This window comes from Vairimorpha necatrix, chromosome 10, assembly GCF_036630325.1.
Source record: "Vairimorpha necatrix chromosome 10, complete sequence".
Taxonomy (NCBI): Eukaryota; Fungi; Microsporidia; family Nosematidae; genus Vairimorpha; species Vairimorpha necatrix.
The window spans coordinates 657,627-682,777 of NC_088825.1; the positions used below are offsets into that span (position 1 = coordinate 657,627).

General features: G+C 32.0%; 1 protein-coding gene across 1 annotated transcript; it reads right to left on the minus strand.

Moving 5' to 3' along the window:
• Positions 1-15,828: 15,828 nt before the first annotated feature.
• Positions 15,829-17,679, minus strand: VNE69_10081 (ABC transporter; the record flags this gene model as incomplete). Its single annotated transcript, XM_065474803.1, has 1 exon — positions 15,829-17,679. One exon carries the CDS (start codon positions 17,677-17,679, stop codon positions 15,829-15,831), a length of 1,851 nt encoding a protein of 616 aa, XP_065330875.1.
• Positions 17,680-25,151: the final 7,472 nt, after the last annotated feature.

The window sequence follows — 25,151 nt, forward strand, 5'->3', positions numbered from 1 at the left end:
ATTTTCCCTCCATAAACATAGTTTGGTAAAGGAGGAGAATACTTATAGAATAGTATTCTCTAGTCTCCAGGGTAATCTTAGGACCACTGGAGATCTGTCACTTGACACTCCCCCTTCTTTAGAGGCTCCTAGTTTACCATTTGTTGACGCGTCTTCAAGTACTTCCAGTTGATAACGAATGCGTCATTATTTAGGCTATATAATTTATAGACTTCCTCTATTCCACCCGTAGGGATAGTAAATGACCTTTTCATTTTGTCATTTATTTTCTTCTGAATGCTTATCGGTGGTTTTCGCTTTCGTACTACGTCCCGAACTCTATGAACACTTAATTTCACATTGTCTTTAACTTTTCCCTTTTCATTTCTTGGTTTCTTCCGCGAGTAAGCGATAGATGTATAACGAAGCATTTCTTTTTCGTCGGAGTCTTTCCGCCATCCATTTATCATTTTAATAGATCTAAATTGTCTATTTATAAGCTCCGGTAGCATACTGCCCCTGTAAATTTTTTTCCTCCTTTTTTTGTGAGGTATATGTTCTCTGCCTTTCCCCCAGGTATTTAGCTGTAGGTATTTTAACTCCAATTCAAAGTTTGTAAATACGGGTGGATCATGTAATTTTTGTATTAAATGATGTGGGTAAAACTCTTTTTTTTTTACTTCTGTTTAGTTTTCCCTTGTCATTACAAATTACCATGTCACTGAAAGATGCTTTGATTGGAGCGACCGGGAGAGTAAACGTCGATACAGTTTCTTCCTCTCCAGTTTTACTCAAAAGCACTTTGGGCTTGACTCTTATCGCTTCCCTTTGACCTAATGGTCTCCTATGTTGGATGCACTTAGATTCCGGACAATACTTTAGCTCATCTATAACATTGCTACTACTAAAGCTTAAGTTTTGGTCTTTAATATGGAAAGCCTTCGAATGTACTATGGCAAGTTTATTACTTTTTTCTTTTCCTTCTTGAAAGTAATTTTCTTTTACAATGTCTGTTAGATGTGTTTCGGATATTTTTCCCGTTGTGCAGACAGATTTCGTTGTTATAGCGCCATCTATTTTATCAAACCTTTTGAGTAGATTTAGTTTCTTGGCATCTACTATGCCAATTATAAAGTCTTCCGGTAATTTATCTATTACGTGAGCCTCGATCATTTCATTTTTCTTGATCTTGGGCCTCTTTATAAAGACTTGTATTTTTCCTCCTGATTTGACCTGGCCCCCTATTCCTTCAACCGTAAGAGTTTCTTTTGTTGGCTTTAATTTCAGTTTTTGAATCATTGTTTTACTAATGAGATTCACTTGAGATCCGGTATCAATAAGAGCGGAAAATTTTATCGTTCCCGAATATAGATTTATCCTCGGGCGGATATCTTGTAGTTTAGTAGTTGATTTCATTTCTCCTATCCTTAAAAGCATGGCAGAATTTACTTGTTCTGCTTTTTCTCCACAAATTTTATTATCTTTTTTTTTTGTGAGATAGCTTCATAAGATGGTTTTCTACTAAATGTTTTCTTTTTGTTTAAATGATAATTTATAAGAGTTTGTTTGTTCTCAACTAATTCCAGCAATTCTAACCAATCTTTCGTTTCTTCAATAGGCTCCTTCAACTTATCAGGGGAGTTCCTTCCTATAGAAATCTTTGATCTGGCAAAATATTCAGGGTTTCCTTTTGCATATCTTTTGAGGTCATAGGCGTAATTTAAAATGTCGCTTTCCTTTGGACCTTCCACATATAGATGCATGAACCTACCTGCTATATCTTCTGTTAGTTTCTCTTTTAAATACTTTTTTTTAAACTGGGTTTTGAATGAATCATAGTCTGTAATTTCATCACCCTCGAACGCTTTGAACCATGTTAACGCCTTGCCTTTAAGTTTAGATTTGGCAATATCTAGCGTTTTATCTTGCGTATACACATCCTCAATTTCGCGGAACTGAGTTAAAAAATCTTCGGCTTGTTTTAGATTTTCGCCGTTAAATTCTGTCCACCTCTTGCTCAGACATATTTTCTTCATGTGGGTTGTCAGGGGACAGATCTCCGGTGATACTAAGATTACCCTGAAGATCTGAGAATACCATGCTGTAAGTATTCTCCCTCTTTACATGTATAATTTTTGAAGGGAAATTGGTGATATTTTCCCGCCTAAAATTATAAAAGAAAATCATGCCCAGAAGGGTATGAAGAATAATAAAAACATTAGTTTAAAACATTCTTCTCGGACTGATGGGAAACCATCATTCCACATTGGTGGTAACGGTGAAGAGGATAAGATGGATGAGATCGAGGACATCTGCTCTTACATGAAAAAACTATGTCTCCAAAACAGATTGACAGAATTTACCTGCGAAGATCTAAGTAAAGCCGAAGACTTTCTATCTCAGTTCAGAGAAATTGAAGACGTTTATTCACAAGCCAAGACGCTAGATATTGCCAAAACCAAACTGAAAGGCAAAGCGTTAAGATGGTATAAGGCTTTCGAGGGTGAAGAGATAACAGACTTCGAGACGTTCAAATCCCAATTCCAAAAAAAATATATAAAGGAGAAACTAGTGGAGGACAACACTGATATGTTTATGCACCTATATGTTCAAGGTCCAAAAGAAAGCGATATTATAAGTTACGCTTATGACCTAAAGAGGTATGCTAAGAGAAACACAGAGTACTTTGAAAGATCAAAGATTGCCATACTAAGAAACTCTGTGGATGCTTTAAAGGAGCCAGTCAACGATACTCAAGACTGGATAGAGTTATTAGAACTACTAGAAGAAAAAGAAACTTTTATAAATAATTACATAAAGAAAAGAAAAAACTTATTTAGGAAGCCACAACAGGAAACACCTTTACAGGAAAAAAAAGAATATAGAACTATAAACAAGAAATCAGTTCAGATAAATTCGAATTCATCATTACTCCTGAAAATAGGTAAAGTGGAAACAAAAAAAAATTCAACAGATATCCGAGCCAGGATAAATCTTTTTTCAGATAAAGAAAAAATTGCTGCGCTAATTGACACCGGAGCCGAGATTAACTGCATAAATTTGAATAAAGACCAAGCATTAGGGTTAAAACCAAAAAAGAGGCGATGACCATAGCAGGAATAGGAGGTAAAGTGAAGTCAGAAGGGATAGTAGAATTTCTAGTAAAAAATCCTAAGACCAAAAAAACAAAAGTCTTGAAGGCACACGTAGTCGGTAATCTACCAGAAGACCTAATAATTGGCCTAGTAGATATCTTGAACTTAAACTTACATAAAATACTGGATAAAATTAAGAGTACCAAAATATAAAAATCTATCTGCACTACAACGGCGAAAGCATCCGAAATTCAAATAGCAGATGTTGGAGAAGAAGATATGACAGAGAATGAAAAGGGAAAATTCATTAAAGTTATTTCAAAACATCCCGATGTATTTTCTGATAATAATCAACAATCGTGCTTAGACATTGAGCATGCGATTGAAATAACAAATGACTTTTCAGAGGTAAAGAATATTCAATTTAGAAGATCGCCGGAACAAAATGAAATAATCGAAAATAAAGTAAAAGAATTCCTAAGTAAAGGATTCATTGAGGGTAGTGAGTCAGACTATACTTCTCCGGTAGTGCTTGTAAAAAAACCGAATGGAGATACACGATTTTGTATAGACTATAGGAGACTCAATAAAATTACAAAGAAGATGATTTACCCAATCCCACTCGTAGAAGAAACCATAGAAGAACTTCAAGGAGCGTCCATATTTACAGTTTTGGACTTGGAATCAGGATACCATCAAATACGAATTCGAAAAAAAGATAGGCATCTAACAGCTTTCAGAAGTAGATCAGGAACTTTCCAATGGGTTAGAATGCCATTTGGGCTGGTAAATGCACCTTTTACATTCCAGAAAATAATGAACTCGATATTATCTCCCTACTTACATAGATTTGTACAAGTTTACCTGGACGATATAATGATATATTCGAAGTCAATGGAAGAGCACCTAATACACGTAGAAGCGGTTTTTAAAATACTAAACAAACTGAAACTGAGGGTTAACTGCGGAAAATGTAAAATCGGAAAGAATACAGTGAAGTTCTTGGGATACACGATAAATAAAACTGGTATTAGTATACCGTTAGAACAACAGACTAAATGTCTAAATTTGAGAATTCCCACAACACTTAAAGAAACCAGAGGATTATTGGATTTATAAATTAACTTAAAAAATTTATAAGGAGCTACACAGATATAATGGCTCCTATTTACGATTGCCTTAAGAAAGGAAAATTTGAATTCTCGGAAGAAGCCATACAAAGTGTTAAGAAAATAAAAGAGATTATTACGAGTTCTCCCGTCTTAAAGCTTCCAGACTTCACTAAGAAATTTATCTTGTACACTGATGCATCAAACCTTTATATAGGAGCAACGCTAATGCAAGTATACGATGAGACAGAAATGCCTGTATACTTCATTTCAAGAAAACTAAATCCAGCTGAAATCAATTACACAGTAACCGAAAAAGAATGCCTGGCGATAATATGGAGCATATCTCAATTCCGTATTTATCTTACAAATACTTTTACCATTAAAACTGATCATCAAGCACTCAAATGGCTGCTAAGTTATAAAGAAAGTACAGGAAGACTAATGAGATGGATTCTCACATTGGAAAATTACTCCTATGACATCGAATACATAAAAGGAAAAGATAACGTTGTAGCTGACGGATTGACAAGATTTGTTCACACAGTAAAATATAAAAATGAACGAGAACTATCGCCCGAGAGTCGTAAAGAACTTATACTGAAATGCCACGAAGAATGTGGACATGGAAGCACTCTCCCAACATACACTCTAACTCTTGACCAAGCCAAATAGAAAGGCATGTATGAGGAAATAAAACAAGTGATTGGAAAGTGTCAGGTATATTTAAAATTCAATTCAAAAAGAATACCAAGAGAACACCACAGGATTCGCCTAAAAGATCCATTCTCACTGGTAGGAATTGATATGGTAGGACCTCTACCTAAGTCCGAGAATGGTAAAATATATCTAATAGTCGCCACCGATTACTTGACAAGATGGTGTGAAGCGAAAGCCGTAAGAAATAAGACTTCTAAAACAGTGGCTAAATTTATATTCGAGGAGATTATATGTAGACATGGCCCACCCAATGAAATTCTTTCAGATAGGGGACTTGAATTTTTAAACAGTACGGTCAAAGAACTATGTAGAATATTTAAAATAAGAAAATCTTTTACATCAGCCTACCACCCACAATGTAATGGCACGGTAGAAAGAACCAATCAATCACTAGTGGCCAAATTGGCAACGATAATAAATGGAAGGTGGAAAGACTGGGACGAATACGTCGAACTGGCTCTATACGCGTACAGAATTTCTCCCAGAAAAATAACAGGACTCTCTCCCTTTGAGCTATTATATGGACGAAAACCTATGACATGGGAACATCCCGAAGAAGAAACCTTATATTTGGAAGATAATTTTTTAATATTTGAAAGATTAAAGCATACTCGGGATATTATGTTACAAGCCGAGAGAGAGGCCAGAGAGGTGAAATAAAGGATGTCAAAGAACAGACACTTCAGATAGGAGACGTGGTGCTAAGAAGAAAACCACTCATCAAGATTAAAAATAAATTGGATAGTAAGTTCGAGGGCCCATACACGATAACTAAGGTGGGTAAGAAAGGGGCATATGAAATAATAAGCCCTAATAATGAAGTGTTCTCGGTAAATTGGAAAGACTTAAAGAAGATGGACTTTGAACTAGAAACCTGGGAGCCGATAAAGAAAGGGGGAGTGTCAGGGGACAGATCTCCGGTGATACTAAGATTACCCTGGAGATCTGAGAATACCATGCTGTAAGTATTCTCCCTCTTTACATGTATAATTTTTGGAGGGAAATTGGTGATATTTTCCCGCCTAAAATTATAAAAGAAAATCATGCCCAGAAGGGTATGAAGAATAATAAAAACATTAGTTTAAAACATTCTTCTCGGACTGATGGGAAACCATCAGTCCACATGGGTGATAAGACTATTTAGGTGATCGTTCAAATCCTCGTCACCTTTACCACCATTGTGGACTGATGGTTTCCCATCAGTCCGAGAAGAATGTTTTAAACTAATGTTTTTATTATTCTTCATCTCCATACCCCCAAGGGTATGATTTTCTTTTATATTTATAGGCGGGAAAATATTGTACATTTTCCCTCCATAAACATAGTTTGGTAAAGGAGGAGAATACTTATAGAATAGTATTCTCTAGTCTCCAGGGTAATCTTAGGACCACTGGAGATCTGTCACTTGACATACTCCATGTTCATGTAATGAGGCACTATACTCCGTTTCAAGAATGGTCTTTCTAAACTTTTGTTGTTATTTGTTTGTTTACAAACAAACTGTAAAAATATTAGTATCGAAAAAGCATAAAAGGGCATGATGAGATGGAAGGTGAATACAAACGCTAAAACAATAAAAGCATTATTTTTGAAAATACCTTTATTCTCATCGGGATGTCACTTCTCCTAGGATACGTCAATATTCTGTATTCGTTTTCTGAAGTACAGCCTACACTATACTTAACTAAAAATTCCCGATTTCAGTTTATTTTGTCTTCGGGGCCAAAAAAAAATTTATGAAGCATTGAAAAGGAAAACCCTAAACGTCTAAATAGGGTGTTTGGAGAAGTGATACAGACAGACGAAATGGTAATGGTAAAAAGATAATTTTTCAAATTCCATCAGAAAGTCATGACACAGTTGCTTTACATGATTGATAGATTCAATATAAGGGCGAACATTAGAATTGAGAATCAAAATATTACCTACCCGGAAACTACTTACTATGACTTGATTTTTTAAGAAATACATAAAATCGAAACGATTGTGTAAATGATGGGCATAAATAATGTCTTACAACATCAAATTTATCAACGGCGAACACGGCATGTAATATATGACGCCCTTTTAAAACAAAGCAGGAGAGACTACAAGTTTAATAGAAGGAGTCTGGTCATATCTTAAATGTGATTTAATAATTAGAAAGATATTAAAGATTGTTAGACATATCCAAGTTAAGGGGTAGTTAATAATAAAAATATAAAGTAAACAATGACATGAGAATGTCACAACATCCCTCCCTCTATAAGAAATAATCGTCTTCGTCGATTTTTTTCAGCTGCGTAGCGTGCCTTTTACTTATTTCCCCATTACTATTGATTTCATATGTATCGTTAGTCAAAATGCCTATAACTTCTCCTGTTCCTACAAACTTTGGCTGTCCTTTGTATTTGTGTATCTGGTCTTGTATAATGACCAAATCTCCAAGTTCTAACTTTTTATATTCAGGTTTCTTGAATAAACTCTTGTATCTATTTATTCGGTTTTCAAAATGTTTCCTTTTAACTTCTGGGATATTTTCTAGATCTAATGCTTCTATTGGGGCCATCCCCGTTGCTCTATGACTTATACAATTATACGCCTCAATCATCTTATCGACTCTTTTCGACAGTCTGATGCTCTTATCCTGCTTATTTATTCCTTCGCCCACAGTTCTATTAAATCTCTCTATTCTACCATTTGAACAATGATGGTAGGGCGAGGTATTATGTTATCTTATTTTATTCTCTAATGACCAATTTCGTATCTTTTCACTTATATTTTCTTTTGCGCCGTCTGATATCAGTGTCTGTATATTCACCTTTTTGTGTACAATTTCCAAAAACATCAATATGTTATCACTACTTTTCGTCTTGAATACTTTTGCAAATGCGAATCTTGAGAAATAGTCTATAGCCGTGAATATAAATCTATCTTCTATCGGTCCTATGATGTCAAAAGCGACTTTTTCTCCGGGTTCAAATGCTTCCACATGCCTGAATCCTTTAATTCTCGCCGGATTATACTCTTTGCATTTATAACATCTTTTTAAAACATCTTCTACCTTCTTTAGTGTTATACTTTGATTACATTGTTCTTTATTTATTTGTTCATGAGTAGCTTTTGCGCCTCTATGAACTAATTTTTCGTGTACCTTCATGATATATCAACAATTTCCTTTTTTCAATAACATTTATTGTCCCGTAATGCCTCGAGAGAGCATCAACGTGCTCCAAATCGGTAGGTGTTTTGTATCGTATTATAAAATCGTACATCTGTAATCGTTCTATCCATCTTATTATCCTGGGAGAATTTATCTCTCCCTTACAGTTTAAGGCTTCCAGTGCCTTATGATCCGTGTAAATTGTAATTTCCTTCCGAGGAGGAAATATTTAAAAGGTTCCATTGCCCAAAGTGTGGCTAACATTTCCTTTTCTGTAATCGTATAATTTCCTTCAGCCTGCCATAATTGCCTTGAGGCGAAGGCAATAGGCCTTTCTTGCCCGTCTATTTCCTGGCTAAGTACGGCACCTAATCCCGTGTTCGATGCGTCTGTTGTTAAAACAAAGTCTCGTGTAAAGTCAGGTTGATACAAGCATAAATCCGATATTAATGCATCTTTCAAAGTTTGAAATGCCGTTTCTTGCTCTTTTTCCCAAATGAACGGTTGTTTCTTTTTTAATAATATCACTAGTGGGTAGCATATCTTTGCGCAATCCTTTATAAATTTTCTGTAATAATTAACAATGCCTAAAAATTTTCGTACCTCATCTACATTCCTCGGGGTTGTATATTTTTTTATACCTTCAGTATTATCTGCCAATGGAGTTATCTTATTATATGTTATATTGTGACCTAAAAAATTTATCTCTTTTTTCATTATTTCCATTTTTTCCCTGTTTGATGAGAATCCTGCGTTGTTAAGTAGTTTACATACTCTTCCCACAGCCTTTTTATGCTTTTCAATTGTTTCAGTATATATTAGAATATCATCCACATAGGCGAAACAACATCTCCCAATTTCTTGCTTAAGAACTTTATCAACTATTCTTTGAAATATTGCTGGGGAGATATTAAACCCCATAGGCATCCTAGTGTATTCATATGTCCTGTTTTTTATCCTGAAAGCGGGTTTCATCATGTCGTCCTCTTTTAGCTTTACCTGAAAGAATGCCTCCTTCAAATCTATCTTAGTAAAATACTTGCTTTTTCCCAGGCGGTAAATAAGCTCTTCTATCCTTGGTAGAGTATAACTATCTAGTGCCACTATTTTGTTCAGTTTGATTAAATTTATTGTAAGCCTTATACTTCCATCTTTTTTTTCGACGGGTCTAACGTTATTTAACCACGTAGAGTGAGATTCTCTAATATAGTTGTTGGATAATAATCTCTGTATTTCTTTTTCAATTTTTTTTCCCATGCTTGGGGTATTCAATATGACTTATCTACAACCTTTTAACCATCCTCAGTATCTATATTACATTCAAATCCCTTTATTCCTTCGTTCTTCCACGCACATAATTTATTTATTTCTTCATTAAAATCGGTTACTACACTGATAGGATTTACGGTCTTTGGTGTTCTCATCCATTTACGTCCTATTATCACCGTCTTATCATTCCGCTTTGGTAAAATATAAAACTTCTCTTTTTAGCGTTCTTTGCTATGCTCAAATTCTATTTCCACATATTTATCTATCGTAAACTCTTCTAATAGGCAGGTGTATAAAGTTATCGGCGTTTTCAATAAAGATGCTCTAATCTGCAAGAGTGCTTGTATCGGGTTTGTTATAAAACTATATTCCGATCCTGTGTCAAAAATAGCCCTAAACTGAAGACCCTTGATATAAACTAAATTTTCTTTAATAATTTCATCGACCGTTTCGACGTTATTCAGCTGTCTTTTTTGGTCTGTTCTCGTTGCGCTGCTTGGTTTTGTATTTAGTCTTCTGAAATAAGCTTCTCTCTTAATTACCTCTATTTTCCTTATAGTATCTAGGAATTCTTCATCAATTTTTTTAAACTTAAGTGTTGCTTGTTCACACTCCTCTCTCAACTTCCTCAATCCGAGGTAACTAATCTCTAATATAAGCTCATCATCATCAATAATAGCCTCTCCCAATTTTCTCATCCTTATAAAAAATTCATGACAGGTTTCTTCCTTTTTCTGGAATTCTCTCAAGAATTCTCTTTTAGATATTTTTTTGTTAAAAATGGAAAACATATATTCCTTCCATGCTTCGTAAGAAATCTTATTTAGTTTTTTATCCCTTTCTAAACGTTCATGGGCTTCGATTATAGCCACATCTGCTTTGTCCAAAATTTCCTCAATTTTTTCTTCATCCGTTAAGTATTTAAAAGCTTTCTTTCTTTCTTTCTAGTTTTTTTAAGGTGGCTTCAGATCTTTACCAGTTATTTGTATGGTGAGATCATTCAGTAACTTCACTATGTCTTGTTTTGAAATATTCTCCACCATGTTAGACATATCCAAGTTAAGGGGTATTTAATAATAAAAATATAAAGTAAACAATGAAATGAGAATGTCACAACAAAGATAATGGAATCCAGGGATTTTAGAAAGAATTAAAAGGAGAAGAAGGCGCTGAATATATAATAATATCATGAGTTTTAAGAGGTTTTTTTAAATTATCAAAGTTTTTTCGAAATAAATGCATTATTATTATTTTTCGTTTCTCAATAGAGGAACCCTTATAGATAAAAAAAGTCCAGGCTCAGTCCGTTGCGCAGGATGATGAAGATACTTTAAGAAGGATCATTTTCATCTATAAATAGTAGAAAGTGAATAGTTGTTGTGAGTATATCATTATCCGCCCAAAGCATGATGTTTAAATAATTATTCATTAACCGCAAATTGCGCTACACGTTAATGTTTTTTATAAGATAAAATATTCAAAAAAAAAATGTAACGGGCACGAGTTTAATATAGAAATTATTAAAACAAACGGGAACAACTATTTAATATATAAAAACATGTTTTTTATGTTAAACATCTGTTTTTAGTATAAATTATGTCATTTTTAACTCTCAATGTATGCATGGGCAAGGAATAATTCCGTTGGCAACAAGTTTTATATAAAGAAATATGTGTCACCGTTCGGAGCGGACGCCAGGGAAAATGCATACTTGAGAAAAAAAAAATGTCCGTTCGGAGCGGACGCCAGGAAAATGCTTACTTGAGAAAGGTAAAATATTTATAAAAAACTTTGGTATTTATTTGTGATTCGCATCTAAAAATTCTTTAATTTGAAGGGCATGAAGATAAAACTGAACAACAATGAAAGACAAGAAGGTTTTGTCTTCTTAAAGATTGGTATTGTTCCAACAAGGTTTGTAGAAAAAACAAAAAAAAATGCTATAAGAAAAAGCAATAAAAACTATCCCTTTTGAGGATGTGATTAATGGTATCACAGAGCTCACGGAGAGATTTAAAGTAAATCTATAGATCATTAAGATTCCTTAACCCCAACGAGCAACACTTTAAAATTGATTTACGTCTCAAATGATCATTCGGGACAGGACAGATTGTTTCCATTATTACAAACAAAAGTCTACGACGCAACCCAAAAAGATATCCAGAGAGTTTTATATAGCTGTGATATATGTCGATCAAAGAGAAATCTAGTAACTAGACTAGTTATTTGACCAATTGTAGCAAAATTTCCAAAGGAAAGATAAGTTGCAGACTTGAATGATCTCCGGCTATATCACGAACTCAATATAGGATATAAATGGTCATTGAATACTGTAGATTCTTTTAGCAAATTTTGTTGGACGGCACCACTGCTTGATAAAACAGTTATTAGTGTAGGGAATGCCTTTGAAAAGTTGTTTAAAACGTTTAATTCTTGTTATATACTTCATGCCGTTAACGGCAGAGAATTTGAAAATCAAACACTCGTCGATTTATGTCAGAAATATGAAATAAGACAGATAAGGAAGAGAGCTAGATGTCCATGGATACAAGGAAAGATAGAACGATACAATCAAACAATAAAATGATTAATTGCATCTACTCTCAGGACAAATAATATTTGGGGTCAATGGACCAAGGTACGAGAAAAATCACCTGATCATATAATAACTTCAGACGCTCTACTACGAGACAAACACCATTCTCTCAAATGGTTGGTAGACCAATTAGGGATAAAATTGACGAGTCTAGAATTAAGAGTATTCTGGATTCGATAAATAGCGAAAATCACGAACAACAATGTGAGGACGAAGAACATTCTGACATAAGTTTAACAGATGTTCTAGATTGCAATACCAATCAAGAAATTGTACAACTATATGTTTGGAATAACACAACCCTTTTTTAATGAAATTTATCATGATGCAACTGGATATCACACAAACAGCTGCAGATGGGATGAGCAAAATAGTATGTGGAATAATGATTTCTCAGAATATAAAATATGAGATACAGTCCACACAAGGCCCCATTTGGACAACGACGTCAATACCAGAGAACCTTCTCTTTATGTAAATTTTGATGCAAAAGTCTATTTGGTTACAAACATAATATGGCGCTTCTCCGTCTTGCTGCCCCATTTTTTTGGTGCTGCAAAACAGTGGAAAACAAAAATTTATAATTTTATTTTTTTTTAAAAAAAGACCTCCAAAAGACAAAAAAAAATTTTATAATTTTAGATATTTTTGTTTTCCAATCTTGCTTTGTGTTAAGACTGCACGATAGAGACAAGGATCATTAATCTGACTAGACTATGTTGTTCTTTTAATCATGTTGTAGCAAATCTTGTAATATTATTGGAAAAAGGAAAAAAAATATTAGTTTTTAGATGTTCGAGACGAGAATGCAGGGCAAAAAACTGCATTTTATCTGCATTAAGTTAACATTTGAAATTTATTCTTTTGTTGTGTTCTTGGCCCTTTGTAACAACAATTATAGATTGATTATAAGTTTAACTGGCGTGTCAAATGACACTATTTTAAAAATAAAGCTTAAATTGTGAGAATGCATTAAAAAGAAATGGAAATCGTCTGCAAAATCGGGAGTTAAAGTTCGGGTTGATGAAACTTTATTGTGTAGAAGAGTTAGAATAGAGTTATATTTAGAACTTATGATGAAGCAAAAGAATCTTTATGGATTTAGGGGTATTATAAGCTGTAAATAGAAAAATTTGTATAGTACAAGTTTTAGATCGAAAGATAAATACTTTAACAAGGACAATAGGAGATAGAGTTTTTCCAGGATCAGTTCGTTTTCTGAAGGTCATTCTAGTTATCCCCGTGTAGCAGCAAATCTAAAACTTAAACACATTATTGTATATCATTGAATAGAATTCACCAATGAAGATGGATTTCATACTAATAAGATCGAAAGTTTTTTGTATGGATTAGAAATGATTGAACAGCACGGAGTAGAGCGTGTGAATATCGAGTCATGGCTTGAAAAATTAACTTTTAGAAAAAAATTATAAATAACGTAAGGGAGAACAAGGAAATGGAAGTTTTAATTATTTATATTTTTTTTTATTTTCGCTCCCCCCCCCAAAAAAAAATGGGGCAGCAAAACGGTGAAGATCCCGTATTACAATTTAATATTGTACAATTATGTAGAGTAGATAATAATCGAATTTTTCAAAAGAAATAAGTACTATAGATCTAAGGTTGCATGGTGAAGAATAAAGTACTAAAAATTTTGTTAATTTTATTTTTTTCCCTTTTTTAATTCTTCCTGATGTATCCCACTCTGAAATACGTCTCCAAAATACTTTTATTAAAATTCAGTTTATTAATATTTTTATTGTTTAATCCAGGTGTCCCCGGTCGGTGTTCGGTCTGTTTCCTTAATTCTTTGTTGATTGTGTTTCATCTTGTATTGTATGGGTCAGACCCAATTTTTTATTTATAGCTTTTATTGTTTATTTGGTACCCAAACAAACAAACAAAACAAAATTAATAAATGTGTGGATCTTTAAGCAAGGATACCACACTTCCTTTTAGAAATTATAAAATAAAACAAAACTATACCTCTTATAAAATCGAGACAAAATTTGGCGTATATTAAGACGAACATTTATTTATTACTATTTTCTAGTTTGCCCCTCACTTAAAAGATTTTTTTTAATTTTTTTCCCCTAGCTCGCGCTGCGAACGGGCGTTCGCTCTTACCTGTGACTTAAATACCATCGAAGTTTTTTTTCGAAGCTCAGATCAAGATTTTCATCTTTTCATTTATAGAAAGTATGGCGCTACTTCATTTTCTTGCCCTCCCTAGAAAAAAAAATTATTTAGAAGAAATTTTGTTTATTTCAACCTACAAAGTTTTAAAATTTTTATATAAGCACACATATGATCATCATTATTGAAATGATTGATATTTTTTTTTCCAAGCGAATTCTTTTAGAAATAAATTTATCCTATGCCTTTTAAGCCCCATTCTCGATCTATATTCATTCTTCAAATGGGACCACAAATTTTCTATATTATTTGTGTGGTCTCCTTCTGCATTTATAAACCCAAGCGAATGATTTACTTTGTAATGTTCACTCCCAAAATTTCTAGAGGCTGGAGGGCATGAAGGGTATCCATCAGAAATTATAATAGAGCCATGTTTTACTCTGTGTCTAATAAACTCTTCAATAGTACCAGATTGTCGATTCGGTAGCAATTCAAGAACAAATTCTCTACAGTTACCTTCTACTATGCCGCCTATAATCCATTGAATTCCAGACATGGAATCCAAAGTTGAAGAAGGATTGGATACAATTACCCGTTGCATATGGCGGTTTCATCAAATTGTACACAAACAGAAGTTCCTCATATTTGGTAGCTTTTATCGCTTTTAGAAGCAATGACTTCCATCACTGTATCCTTGTTTTAAATATATGAATATTCACATATTTTGCAAAGATCTATTGCTTGGTAAGTAGTATAATTTAATACCCAGCCATAGAATGCTCTAAGAATTTTGTGAAATTGAACGCTTATCCCTTTAAACATCGTACCATTTTTAAGTGAACTCTTCGAACCACACTTTTTATTAACACAACGATAAGCTTTACCGTCAATTTAGCCGGAACATCCATTAATGTTCATAAGAACAGTTCGTTCTGATGTCGAACAATGTCTGCAAGCAATCGATCTTTTTAGAAGACCATTATCTAAAAAAAATCAATTGCTGCTTCATTGTGCCTAAAGCACGCATCTTCGCAGATATTTAGCTCCCGAATAGCTTCCTTTAAATTTCTTATTAAGGATTAAAAAATTAAAATTTTTTAACCCCTTAATGAGGAATCTGAAGGAGGCATTTAAAAATTCTCAAATCGACAAAAAATAAAAAAATACCTTAACTTCATTTTCTTGCCCCCCTCAAAAAAAAAATATTTAGATTTGAAAAATAACACGATTTTGTATCTTTTTATGTATGTTTTTTTTAGGGGGGGCAAGAAAATGAAGTAGCGCCAAAAGTATGATTTAAACAAGTCTAAGAATATTTTAAGTTTAAATTATAGCCGTCAGTATCCCGGGTTATATATATGATAGGCTGACTAGAAAAGGCAAAAGCAAGCAAAGACTTCCAAAATTTTTTTAGTTGATATAAAATTCTAATATTATGGCAATATAGAAATTCAAACATGGTACAATAACGATTAAATCCTGTGTAACATAAAAAGACTAAAATAAATAGATCGAGGATTTCAAAATACTAAAAAGAAGGTCGGGAAATCTAATTAAAACCTGATATAATACAGTAAATATATGATATTTTGTAGAAAAATCTACAATAAAGAAACCCCTGGAAAATATCTGCAACACTGTTATCATTTTGTAACGGTTCACTTAGACGATGTTTACTATTATTTACAAAACAACACTAAACATTTAGTTCGAAAATTACAAAACTACAAAAAGGGAAGGGGGGTAAAAAAATAAGGAGCTTTACAAAATAGAGTAAATTATTTATTTTGATAATTTAAATCTCATATTAGGAATCCTGCCAATTTTAAAAAGTATTGTCACAACACCAATCAGCAATAAAGAAGATCCAAACATGTTGAAAACTGTAATAAAATCTGCCCGTTTGCCAAATATATTGTAAATAATAGTTTTTTCTGCACCTTCTTCATATGAGTACCTGGTAATTTCCTCGACGAATGTTTTACTCAGAAATTCAGATATTGCAGACTCATTCTTAAATTTTTCTAATAATCCAAAACATCTCATCCTTAAAAAAAGTCTAAAATTAAATATTGGAATGAGTGAAAACAGATACGCAATGGAATTATCATAGTTTATGTCATAAATTTTAATGCTATATTGTGATAATTGAAATAGCAACAGGAAAAAAGCAGGATTATATTCAATAATAATAGACATACAAGTGTATAAAAAAATATTAATGATAGTAGAGATAGTAAAAACTAAAAAGACTAGTGGGTGGAACAAAACATTTCTATAAAATAATAGATAAAAACAGAACCTAGGTAAAAAGAACATAAAAGTTCTTATTAGAGAATAGTAGAGCATTGCCATAAAATACGTACCATATGTGTATTTGCCGTTCAAATATTCAGGAACAAAATATTCGTTGTACTTCCATACATTTGTGTACGAATAAAACACCCAAATGACATGAGATAAAAAATATAAATGACTAACTATACCAAAACTTAAACTGAATATTTGATCATAAGAACATTGTTTCAATTCTTCATTTAGTTCTAAATAATTATATGAAAGGGATATAAAGAAATGCAGAATTGGCTCCAATAAAATCAATAAGATTGTCCAAAAAGTCATTAAAACGAAACCAAAATATGATTTGTTTTTGTTATAGGTAGTATCAAAGGAATGTTTCATTATCTTCCAACTATCATATAATTTAGGTTTAAAAGTAAGAGTAGTGTAGTTATTGCATATTGTAGGGGTATTTTCATTTCTACATGATTGCTTATTTTTTTCAATAATTTTCTTAACATTCGATTTATATTTCTTAGCTTCGGGAAGAAGGGAATGATCAGATATAATAACGAACAAAAATTCTGGCAATGATAAGTCTGATTCTGTAGAGATCCCATTTTCAACCAAAAAAGATTCTAATTGTTTATATGGCCCAATATAAAATACTCCTAATTTAACTAATACAATTAAATCATCAAAGTAGCTGAAAAGACCGGCACCAGGTTGATGAATTGTAGATATAACCATACAATTATAGTCCTGTGCATATTTTTTTAAGGTGTAAATAATTTCTAATGCTGTATTTGAATCTAACCCAGTTGTAGGCTCGTCTAAAATTAAAATTTCTGGATCATTAATCATAGAAATAGCGATCAAAGCTCTTTTACGTTCACCTCCTGAAAGTGATCCAACGAGACTATTTTTTTTGTGCAATATCGCGCATCCGTCAAGTATCTTGTCGGCTTTACGTTCGTCAAACTCCCGATATTTTGCTTCCCCAAGTGACATATAATATTTCATATGATCATAAATCGATAAGTCAGGATAAAATATATCATCCTGGGGAACATAAGAAAACTTCATTTTCCATCCTTCTGGATTTCTTTCTTCACCATTGTATAAAATTCTACCAAATGTCTTTGATTTTCCACTAATATCTCCAACAAGCATTCTAAGAAAATGAGTTTTACCACAGCCACTAGAACCAAGCACAGCTGTAAGTTTCCCAGATTCAACTTTCCCAGATAAAGATTTCAAAATCTCAGCGTATGGACCATGTATATTTGGATCTACATTTGGTACGTCGTAATAAAGATTTTCAAATTGAAGTGTTTTAGTTTCTCTTTCCATTTTGGGGCTGATTAGGATTTTTTTATTTATATACTAAAAAGGAGTTATAGTTAAATTATAAAATTTTTTTTACTTCAAAAAATTACGGTAAATAAGCAAACTTAAGCTACTTTTTTTTTTTTGACATGTCAAATTTTTATTTTTATAAAATGCAACGCCAAAACTGTTGACAGGCGTTGAAAAAATTGACATTCAAAAATTTGTACACCCTTTAAATAAAATTATAATTTTACCAATAAAAAGCAATAAAAATTAACTTATCAAAATGTATAAACACAATTTGATTTATTTATATTTGTTCTTGTATTAACTATAAACATTATTTTCTTAGAATTTTAATATAACTTTTAATTTAAATTTCTTCAAAACATTTATTGTGCGTAATTATCGTAGTAAATCAGAAGACTATATAAATGGTCGTATTTTGCCTCGAAAGGCGTGGCTAGACTTTTGATTGAAGTTTTCTTGCTCTTTTAAAAAAGTTTATAATATGATGCGTACACAAATTTTTGACTATTTTAAGTTAAATCATCAAAAAGGTTAATATTTGTCGCGCGCGCGGGGCGCACGTGCGCCCAGCCCGCACACGGCCCAATTCCCGCTTTTTAAGCCATTTTTCATTTTTGTTAAGGGTGCTTATGAAAAATGGCTCGCGCGGGGATCGAACCCTTCCTCTTAAAATTTGACCAGTTCGTTTCAGAATTTCTGACCCCTGAGCTAAACTCAGTTATAAAAAAACCTTAAAATATAAATAAGTTAAAAACAACACCATTTTAAAAAATATTTCATAACATCCCTCAAATGGTCTTACCTGTGAAAAACTCGGAAGAATATAAAAATATTCTAGATATTATTGTAGAAAACAAAGTCGTAAAAGATATTTCGAGGTTTTCTTTGGCGAGATTAAGGAAAAAGGCTGAACACTTTACAATTGTAGATAATCATCTTTACTTAAGAGGTATCGACAATCTACATTTAAAGGTTTTTGCACAAACGGATATTTGTGCGATGAAGTTAGAAATGCAAAAACTTCACGTAGATGGGCATTTAGGTCAGAATGCCCTATACCTAAAAAGTAAATGTTTATATTTTTCAATCCCAAGGGAATTGATACGTGATGTTGTACGTGAATGTAAAATTTGCGCTCAATGTCAGCCTTTGAAGACAAAGGAAAAAATGAAACATATTACAGCAGAATTTCCATGGGAACGCCTAATGATAGATCTTATTGATATGAGATCATACAAGGAGTTTAACGATGGGTATTGCTGGATATTATCTATTTTGGATGTATATTCAAAATTTGCCAGAACATATCCATTAAAAGGTAAGACAGCTGAGTGTGTTATAGAGTGTTTGGAGGATTTATTTGAACATTATGGTGTACCTGGGATCATTCAAAGTGATAATGGTAAGGAGTTTAGGAACAAATTGATGTATGATCTTGCATCAAAATATAAAATCCTTCTAATAAACGGGAGACCTAGACATCCACAGGCACAGGGTCAGGTGGAACGGTTTAACCAAACAATCACAAGGTTATTATCAAAAAAATTAATGGACGAAGAAACATCAGAACGAAGTGAAAGGTGGATTGATTGTCTAAAAAAGGTTACTAGTGTTTATAATCAAGCAGTTCATTCTGCGACTTCTTTTACTCCATTTGAGAAAATGTTTAACAGAGCTGGTTACAACACAGTAGTTCGTAAAAATTTTGAACCTGAGAATAAAGTGTCTTTAGAGTTAGATAGAGAAATATGTCCTGTGTCTGTTGATAATGAAATCGATTGTGTTAAAAAGGAAGAAAAATCTAAAGAAGACTGTGTATTTTCGAGTTACCAAAAAAAATACTTTGCACGAATGGATAGACGCGCGGTACACAATTCTATTTATGATTTTGAAGTAGGTGATACTGTTTTATTGAAAAAAGATTTTGATAATAATAAAAAAACTAAGAAAAAAAAACTTGAATCTTTCTATCATAAAGAGTCTATAGTAATAGAAATTTTATCTAACAATCGAGTAAAGTTAAATTTAGAAGGAAATGAAGTTATAGTAGATTTAAATTTGATTAAAAAAATAAAAAATTAGTTTATATATTTTGTCAGTACTTTTACTTATAAGGATTCCCGAACCCAACTTATTATCTTGAGTTTAAAAAGATTCCAATATCAAAAATATTCCCATGCAAAAAAAAAACTTCTGTAAATCTAAACAATTTAATTATCTTTTTAAAGTAAAACAAATCTATTATTTTTTATTCCTTAATTTTCCTTCGGAAAAAAAAAAATTGTTCTCACTGCGCTCGAACCCGGCAAAAACTTCGTTTTTGTGCGGGCTGGGCGCACGTGCGCCCTGGGCGCTTGACAATATTTGAATGTAAATAAATAGATTTAGATTTTAAAAACAATTAAATATAAATTTTTAAAGACTATCAATGGCATTAAATCTGTCTTCCCCTGGCAGATTTTGTAATGAACAATAACGGGAAAGAACAACAAAGAAAAAAAAATTTTATGTACAATGTATGGCTTAAGTAAAAACATTAAATTACTATCTTCTCATGAAAAGGATTTAATTTCTTAATTTTTCACAGTGAGTTTGTATTACATAGGCATGTTGATTGTTGCCACCATCACTTTCGGGCCAATCGTTTGATTTAGAAAAAGTTCAAGCCAGTGTTACCAAAAGGAGAGCTAGTTATTGTAGAAGGCTTTTATTAAAATGAAAACTACATTTATTTGGCATGTTTTATTCTATTTAAGATTTCTTAATTATTTTTAGTTTCGAATCATTATAATTTGTTTCGTTTTTCTGTTTCATTCTGATTTTTGGCGTGTAACACAGCCGGAACATCAATAAAAAGGATTCTTGGTCAAAATGTTTAAAAAAGAAAGTTTTGTTAAATAAAGAAAGTATTGAGAAACTTGTTAAGTCAAAAACATGAAGTATAAAATAAAATATATCTATATGATGAGAAACGACTAGAGTAGTAAATTAGATATCGGCTAATTTTCACTTTATCCCCCCCCTTACCAATATAAATACAGAATTTTTTATTTTTAGCCCTGTTTTTTAAAAGTCGAAGCGTCCAGAGCGGAAAGGAACAGAGAAAAATTTACATAAGTAAAAAAAGGTCTTAGAAATATCTAATTTGAACATGTTTATGAAAAATATATTATTTAAACCAATTTGTTAATGTTTTCTAATAAACTATGAGTTAAATAGAAGTCTAAATTTGTAAAAATATGTTTTAACACATTGCTTTCTTTTGTCATTACATTTAATTTTTGCTAAAGATAAACATGTTTATACACAGTTTATGTTGTTTAAAACAGATTCTAGGTTTGGTTATTCTTAGTTTGGTAGTATATTTATTAGTCTTGTTTTTTAGGGTTAAAATGGTTTTTTTAGACAAACAGAGAATAATAATGTTATATTTATGCTCTTTAAACAATTATTGAATCGTATATAATGTCAATTTATTAATATATGTTATATTTTAGCTCCAAAAGTAAAATATTACATGTTTGGAAAATTCTTTAATTCTTGTTAAATATTCATTTATAACAGCAAATGAACCTTATAAATATTGTTTATATAGAGATTTTCGTTGTTATACATTGCAATGTACAATAAAGATAAATCTTGATCAATAAGTGGAAGAAGGAAATTTAAAAAAAATTGAAAAAAAAATATAAAAACAATTGTTTTATTTTTGGTAAATATGCTATTTATTACAACTTTATTTTTTTGACTTTTGTTCCTTCACATTTTTTCCGCTTCGAATTTCGAAAAAAGGGATATTTTTTTAAAAATTCTTAATTTATATTGGTAAGGGGGGGGATAAAGTGAAAATGCTCCTGAAAATATTTGATGCTGAATTGGCGTGAGTTTGATTGTTTCTGTAACTAGTAGAAATACTGCTATTTCCTTGAGTCAATACAAGATAATTTATAACCTGTTACATTATGATCATCAATCAATAGATAGCATATGAGGCCACTTAGACAAGCAAAAGAATGAGGACTGTGAATTACACCATCAATGCTGTAACCCAAGCGATTCTGAGACACAAAAATAAACAGTTAAGTTGGTTTTTGCTCATCTATAATAGAAATATTCGATCTAAACAAAGACGAACACTATGAATATCTTTTACAGTTCCTCATGGCTTTCCTAATCCTGAAAAATTAACGAATAAATCGTCTTCTTTCATTATTATATATAAAACTTTAAGTGTATTTTTTGTTTTTCACTTTTGTAAAATTTTCAAAACGGGTTCCAAACGGCCATGTACCTACTTAAAAACTACATTTTAGAAAATATAGCTGAAACAATTCATCATCATTATTAAACGCATTATTGATACAATACGAAGATTATAGTTATCAGATTTTTAAAACTGATAGATGAATCGAATCTGAATGAAGAGACCTTTTGATATTGAAGGAACCTGGTTTGACTTTTACAGCATATAACATTTAGTTGTAAAACTTAATGCAATAAATCCACCGCGTCACTTGTACTGCGATAAAAACCACAATATCTTTCCATTAGATAGATGTTTTGAAATTTTACCTATAAATAAACGTTAAGATATAATATTTCTCTTTAACCTATCCATAAAATTTCTTAAGAATAAAAATGAAACCCGAGAGACTTATTTTTTAGACGCTCTCGTAACTATAAACCAATTCCAAATATTTATGTCATTTTATTATATTGTTGTTATCTAAAACCTGTTTGAATAAATTCTTGAGTTGTTTGTCACCGTTTATAACGATATTTAGGGAAAAACTATACATAAGAAGAGCAAAAAAATATCCGGTTGGTGGAATATTTTATTAAAAATGCTTACTTTATATGGTCAAAAAAATATTACAAAAGAAAAGATTGATGGTATTTTTTTTAAATTTGTATGTTAAAGATTTTTTAATATTGGGGCATGAAAATAAAATTGATTAATGATAAAGGACAAGAAGCTTTTGACTTTTTCTAACAAGGTTGGTAGATAAACAAGAAAGGTTGTTTTTAGGGCTTATCAAAAATAAAATATTCTATTTAAGAATATAATTAATGGAACCACAGAGCTTAATTTATGATTTTAAGTAGGTCTAAATTGATTATTTATAACAAATAAGCCACGCTTTAAAATTGATCAACGTTCAATATGGCACGCAGGACGGACATATTTTTTCCATTATTGCAAACAAAAGTCGACGACGCAGCTCAAAAAGATATCCAAAAAGTCTTGAATAACTGTTATATATTTCAATTAAAAAAGAAAACTAGAACTAGACCATTATTCAACAAATTGTTTCAAAATATATAAGGAAAGATATGGTGCTAACTTGATTGATCTCTGACTATATTAAAAAAATAATAGATATAAATTTATTAAATAATGTAAATTCTTTCCCCAAATTTTGTTGGGCGTGTTACTGATTGATAAAACAGGTAGTAGTGTAGTAAATGCCTTTGAAACATTGATTAAAACGGTGAGTTCTTGTTATATACTTCATACTGATTGCGACAGAGAATTTATAAATCAAATGCTCGTCGATTTATGTAATAAGTATGAAATAGGACACTTGGGGGAAGGCCAGATTTCTACGGATACAAGGTCTAATAATACGATGCAATCAATTTTTAAATAGATAAAAGTAAAAACTTTGGAAAGAAAAATATCTCGGTCAATGCATAAGGGTACGAGAAGAGGGTACCTGATCATTTAACAATTTAAGGCACTCAGCTGCGAGACAAACTCGATTTCCCCTATATTTGTTAAACACATTGGGGCATTTTGGACAAGTATTTATTGCGGGCATTCTAGATTCAATTGAAAGCGAAAATCATAAACAAGAATGTGTGGATGAAGAACGAGCTGAAGGAAGTTTTAAAGATGTATCAGATGCAAATACTATTGAAGAAATTCCACAACTATAGGTTAAATAACACAACCCTTTCTTAACTCGATTTTTGACATGATAAGTTAGAATATACACAAACTGAGTAAGATAGAAGGATACAAAGAAGTTGTAAAGAAAATATTATAAAAGTAAAAAATATTCATGTCCGGAGAATTCACCTAAAGCAATTAACCGAAAAAATGAAACATAAATTTTTATAGGGATATTCATTAACACAAATATTTAATTAAAATTTTTAATATGTATGGATCATATATATTGTATATTATAGCTGTTGAGTATTATATTTTAGCTCAACAAATGAATTAAAAGTTTAAAAATTTAAAAATATAAAAATATTATAAAAAATAATCTGAAAATGTAGGATGCGGACAACGCATCATCAATTCCTCAAAATTATAACATACGATTTACTAATTTACTTGTAGCACATTGTTATTACGTTGCATTCGGTTGCAATGTTCTATCTAGACATATTGTAATAAAAGTCTCATCCAGTTTTTTACCAAAGTAAAATGAAGGTATCATAGGCACAAAAGAGGAGGCGCACGTTTGCAAAGTGAGATGTGTACTTTGCTCAAAAATGCCATAACTCTCTTTAGATAATTTAAAAGTTGCATTCCAAACCCCAAATTCAAATATGCAAATCGAAAATATACTCTCAGGGGAAAATAGCAAAAGTTACTTCTTAAGGTCATCTTTTCATTAAAGACAAGGAGGTATCGGAAATATCCAAAGTATATTTAAAATGTGAACACTATCAAAAGTACAAGTGCAAGTGCAAAGTAAGTTCAATATGTAATGCCGCAATTAAAGTGTGTGGCGAACATAATCATTCTATAGATGCCGCTAAAGTGGAATCCGATAAAAGATATGCATAATATTCGAGCCTTTGGAAACCCCTCAAAAGAAGCGCTACAATCAATTATATCAGAATGTTTATCACTATACAACCAAGCTGCAGCCTCGAAATTGACACGACGAGCGTAGCCTTTGTTATATTCGTCAAATTGCTAAAGCAGGCAGCGTGCTTCTAAATTCGAGCAGGAAATTGCGTTCACAGACAAATTTAAAGAAACGGCCAGAGGTGAACCCTTTCTGTTGTATGATTCTGGGGCAGATGGAAAAGGAATTTTAATTTTTTCGTCGATTACAATTTACAGATTTTGCAAGATAGTCAACAATAGTGGTAGATGGCACGTTTAAAACCGTTCCATTATTTTTTCTTCAATTGTACACCTTCACGGCCTAAAACAAAGTGCTTCAGTCCCCTTGGTCTTCGCTTTATTCTCAACTAAATTAGAGCAAACCTATTTCAGATTTCTTAGCACTTTGAAAGATTTTGAACCATCCTTAAATCCGCAATCGAAAACTGTAGATTTTTAAAAAGCATGCTGAATGCTATACAGTACAGTTTCCAGGAGCCATGTAAAAGAATAATTTTTTCATTTCTCCCAATGCATTTTTCGAACCGTTCAAAATCATGGATTCAAACTACTGTACGATAAAGATCCAGAATTTGCACTGCGAATAGGAATG